Source organism: Sprattus sprattus (assembly GCF_963457725.1).
Source record: "Sprattus sprattus genome assembly, chromosome: 3".
In the NCBI taxonomy this organism is placed as follows: Eukaryota; Metazoa; Chordata; class Actinopteri; order Clupeiformes; family Clupeidae; genus Sprattus; species Sprattus sprattus.
This window is the reverse complement of record NC_137922.1, coordinates 24,910,235-24,915,234: the sequence shown is the minus strand read 5'-3', so window position 1 is coordinate 24,915,234 and position 5,000 is coordinate 24,910,235. Positions and strand designations below refer to the sequence as shown.

Sequence of the window (5,000 nt, the reverse complement as noted above, 5' to 3'; positions counted from 1 at the left end):
CCCTGAACTTCTCATCCTGCCCTTTCCTCTTTCTTTTCTCGCTGCCACTTAAAAAGCGTTTCATGCAACCACACACGTCACCACAAGAAAAATTGTCAGTGACAGAAAAGTCACGTGACCTGGACTAATTTTTTCCATGATGGAATTAAGATACATTTTAAGCTGATACTGAAAAGAAAATAATCGTTTTTCATGCTTATTATGAATTGTCATTATTTTACAATGACAAGTGATTTATTTTAATTAGCAAAAAAAAAAAAATCAGAAATACGACGAGGCCCCCCTGGTGGCCGAGGCCCTTGGCAACTGCCCGGTTTGCCCGTTCGTCCGGTCCGCCCCTGAACTTGCCCGATATACATTATAACTGTTGAACCCTGAAGGATGTTATTCAGGAACTGAGGAGAACCTGTGAGACGACTGTATGTGGTTTCAGGGGGGTGTTTTTAAATAATGAGTACATTACAGGCAATGAAAAGTGCTTTAGTGTGACAGGCTATGTTCAGACAGTTAAAATCCGACTACCAACGCAGATACAACAGAACCTGGGGACTGCCTCCTGGACACACAGATTGGATCTGATCACATTCAATATACAATGAGGACAGCCAATCAGGAAGATTGGATTCTGATCAGATATAAAAAATGTGCACAGACAGTGTGAAACTAGCCTAAGTAGTACAGTATTCCACCCCAGGCCAAGGGAGGGCGCTCTCACCAGTAGCGGAACTTGGAGCCCAGGGAGAAGTAATGTGCAAAGAAGTTCTTCTGCGGGGGCACAGGCTGGTCCAGGCGGAAGAAGGTGTGGTGCTCCACACAGGCCTTCCACAGGTTCTTGCAGGCGCGGTAGTTCACCATGTTGAAGCCCAGCAGTGTCTCTCTACTCTCACTCTATGGGGAGAGAGAGAGAGAGAGAGAGAGACAGGGAGGGGGCATGGAGAGAGAGAGAGAGAGGGAGGGGGCATGGAAAAAGAGAAAGAGAGATATAGAGAGAGAGGGGGAGCCGGGGGCATGGAGAGAGAGAGAGAGAGAGAGAGAAAGCATTAGAGAAATGATTTAAACACACCTTTCATAAACTAGTTGTGTGTGTGTGTGAGTGTGTGCTGTGTTTGTCCTTAGGCATGTGCTGGGAGAATGTGTGTGTGTGTGTGTGTGTGTGTGTGTGTGTGTGTGTGTGTGTGTGTGAGTGTGTGCTGCGTCTGTCCTTAAGCATGTGCCGGGAGAATGTGTGTGTGTGCGTGTGTGAGTGTGTGTGTGTGTGTGTGACCGTGCTGTGTTTGTCCTCAGGCATGTGCTGGGATAAAGCATGCTGTTTCTGCAGCTTCCCATTAGGTTTTGCGCTACTGTTTCCCAGACAAGGTCTCACCCAGTCACCCCCCCACCACCACCACCACCACCACCACCACCAGCGCCACCACACCACGTCTTAGAGCGGCACTTTCCAAATTCCTCTAACTCAGCATGACTGCGATTACACCAAACTGTGCCGTTTGGCAATGAATTATGGATGGCGCCCCCACCACAGAGGCCTGCTTTTAGCAGCACTGCTCGGAGGAGGAGAGAGGGAACACACACACACACACTCGGAGGAGGAGAGAGGGAACACACACACACACACAAACAGTCGGAGGAAACACACACACACACACACACACACACACACACACACACACACACACAGTCGGAGGAGGAGAAAGGGAACATGAAAGAAAAAAAGAAAAGGAGTCCCTGCCACTGAACATTGGGAACTGGAGTGTTTATCTCCACAATGCCACTGAAGATGGGAGAGAAACAGAGGAGTGTGTGTGTGTGTATTAGAGAGAACTAGAGAGAGAAAAAGAGAGAGGGGTGGGTTGGAGAAAAGGAGGGGAGGAGAACTTGTGTGAGAGAGGAGTGAGAGAGAGAGCGAGAGAGTGAGAGGAGCGAGCGAGAGAGAGGAGTGAGGGAGAGAGAGAGAGAGGGGTGAGAGAGAGAGAGAGAGCAAGAGAAGAGTTCGGGGGGGGAGAGAGAGAGAGGAGTGAGAGAGAGAGAGAAGAGTGAGTGAGAGAAATAACATGTGTGAGAGAGAGAAAAGGAAAGGGAGAGGGAGAAGAGTGAGTTAGAGAGATAGAGGAATAATGAGAGAAGACGATTGGCTCTGGCGTTTTCCATCTCCGTTTCAGTCTCTCTCTGGGCAGCACATACAAAGTGCATTATCTGCCCTCTATAATTAATACCCACTACAAGGTGCCTAAGGGTGGGGGTAGGTGGGAGGGGTTCCGTGGGGCAATAAACAGCCAGCATCAGCAAAGGAGGGGGTGATGTGGCGAGCTCCAACATGAGCACTCTGAGCAGAGGCGTGCTACAGCGCATAGCAAGCACCACTGGAATTCTGACTTGTCACCACACGGAATGCTGGGACATTCTATAATATGATCGTCTTGGGCGGTGTGGGGAGGGGGTCGAATCAGAACTGAAAACTCAATGCAGATATGGACATTATTGCCATGAGGAGCTCAACATACGACCCAATTTACAGTAGATATGAACATTATTGCCATGAAGAGTTTAACATAAGACCCAATGCAGATATGTACATTTGCTGTTAAGCACTTTGAGCTGCATTGCTTTGCATGAAAGGTGCTATACAAATAAAGTATTATTATTACATTAATGCCATATGAGGAGTTCAACATACCAACACCTGAAATAAAATGCATTAATGCATGGCAAAATGCAGCAATGGCATACTAAGCTAGTGAAGGTGTTCTAATAAAGATGCACTCCGCAATTTGGTTTGGGTGAAGCTAAAGGTTGCTGCACCCATCTTCTGTGCTCCTAAAGCACCGTGCTGATTGGCTGGGATTGTTTATGGCTTGGTCCGAGTCACTATGTTTGTAAAAAGCCCTGCTGTGCACTGCAAATGGGAAACAAACACTAAACGGAACAGTTAGAGGACCAAATCCCTGAATTTGACAAAAAGTTGTTTGGGATAAGAATTGCGGAGTGCACCTTTAACCTAGAGTAGAGCCGTGTCAGACTCGAGGGAGTAAGAGTGCTTACCGGTTCTCTTCGGAGTTGAATAAAAAACTGTTTACATTTAAAAGATATTTTTACAATCTTCAACCTAGAAAAAGAGAGAGGGAGAGAGAAAGAGAAAAGGGGAGAGGGGGAGAGAGAGAGAAAAAATATGGGTTACACAACACTGCTCAGCTCGTCCCAATTTCAAAGCAAATTCATCCTTCAGTAGAGAGAGAATGTGTGTGTGTGTGTGTGTGTGTGTGTTGTGAATGAGGCACTCATCTTCTTCTGACCCATTTCACAACGTCTTCTCAAAGCGTGACTCAGACACACACACACACACACACTCTAAATAGATTTGCTGCTATTACAATCTGACACAGTTCATGAGTAACATTCCGTTTTGAGCATGCCATTAGTTTTGTGGGCACACACTCCCATCCCCTGTGGATCTCAGAGCCATACACTCAAACACTCTGCTCGCTAACCCCGTCACACACACACACACACACACACACACACACACACACACACACACACACACACACACACACACACACACACACACACACACACGCACATTTAAGAAATCATAACTGCCTTTGCAATAGTATCAATTCTGACACAAATCGTCCAACAGTGAATGTAACTGACTGGACACTGCACGTTGTGTGTGTGTGGTGTGTGTGTGTGTGTGTGGGGTGCTTTAGCGGAGCGGCTGCTGAAAGGTCCCTCGGCACTTTGCTGGGGAAGTGGCGTTGGCGTGTTGGCGATCAATATTTCATCAGCACTCCTATCTGGGCTGTGGTGGGGGGTCTGACTGATCTGTGTGTGTGTGTGTGTCCATCCATACCCCCATCTGACTGTGGGGGGGGTCTGACTGATCTGACTGGTATTAAAGCACCACCATCACACTCTTGTCTGCATGGTAGCACTGAGAGGATGATTGTGAATGAGTGTGTGTGTGTGTGGGCGAGACAGAAAGAGAGAGAGGTGGTAAGTGTGTGTGTATGTCTGTGTGTGTGAGAGAAAGAGAAAGAGAGAGAGGTGGTAAGTGTGTGTGTATGTCTGTGTGTGTGAGCGAAAGAGAAAGAGGCGGTAAGTGTGTGTATGTATGCATGTGTGTGTGAGGAGAGAGAGAGAGAGAGAGAGAGAGAGAGAGAGAGAGGTGGTAAGTGTGTGTGTGTGTGTGTGTCCATGCTCCAGTGACTTCTGGCCATTTTCTGATTCAAAGGAGAGGAGTGATTCAGCTTGCGGTGATTTGACTGAACTTGTGTGTGTGTGTGTCTATTTAGCTTCTGTGGTGATTTGAGTGAGCTTGTGTGTGTGTCTGTTGATTTGAGTGATTGTGTGTGTTGATTTGAGTAAGTGTGTTGATTTCAGTGAGCTTTTGAAAATGAAATCCCTTCCTTTAAAGCCCATTGGTAGTGGGCTTAGGATGTGGCCTGAGGAGCAGAGGTGAAGTGTGTGTGTGTGTGTGTGTGTGTGTGTGTGGACCAGAGCAGGAGTGTGTGTGTGTGTGTGTGTCTGTGGACCAGAGCAGGAGTGTGTGTGTGTACCAGAGCAGGAGTGTGTGTGTGTGTGTGTGTGTGTGTGTGTGTGTGGACCAGAGCTTGAGTCAGTGAGTGAGTGAGTGTGTGTGTGTACCAAAAGTGGAATGTAGTGTGTGTGTGTGTGTGTGTGTGTGTGTGTGTGTGTGTGTGTGTGGACCAGAGCTTGAGTCAGTGAGTGAGTGAGTGTGTGTGTGTATTCATGCCTCTTATAGTCTTATGTACATGATATTCATGTTCCTCTTGCAGTCTTACGAGGATTATAGTCATGTGTTCCTTACATCCCTGTGTCCCATAACTAGAATCAGGTTCGAAGAGAATTTCTGGTAAGGCCTGTGTCGAGTCCAAGAGCGATATTATTCTTCAGTTTTTTTCTGCATTCTCTGTGAGCAGACATTCTAGAAGGTTCCCACTTCGGTGTCAGGGTGTAGACATGCTTATTGTATGCTTATA

The 5,000-nt window shown here is 47.1% G+C and overlaps 1 protein-coding gene across 1 annotated transcript in view; it reads right to left on the bottom strand.

Moving 5' to 3' along the window:
* The window catches only part of ptpn4b (protein tyrosine phosphatase non-receptor type 4b), a 70,959-nt gene that overhangs the window by 33,220 nt on the left and 32,739 nt on the right, over nucleotides 1-5,000 (bottom strand). Inside the window, 2 exon segments of the mRNA XM_080835220.1 lie at nucleotides 716-888; nucleotides 3,040-3,103. Of these exon segments, the coding sequence (XP_080691346.1) occupies nucleotides 716-888; nucleotides 3,040-3,103 (237 nt within the window).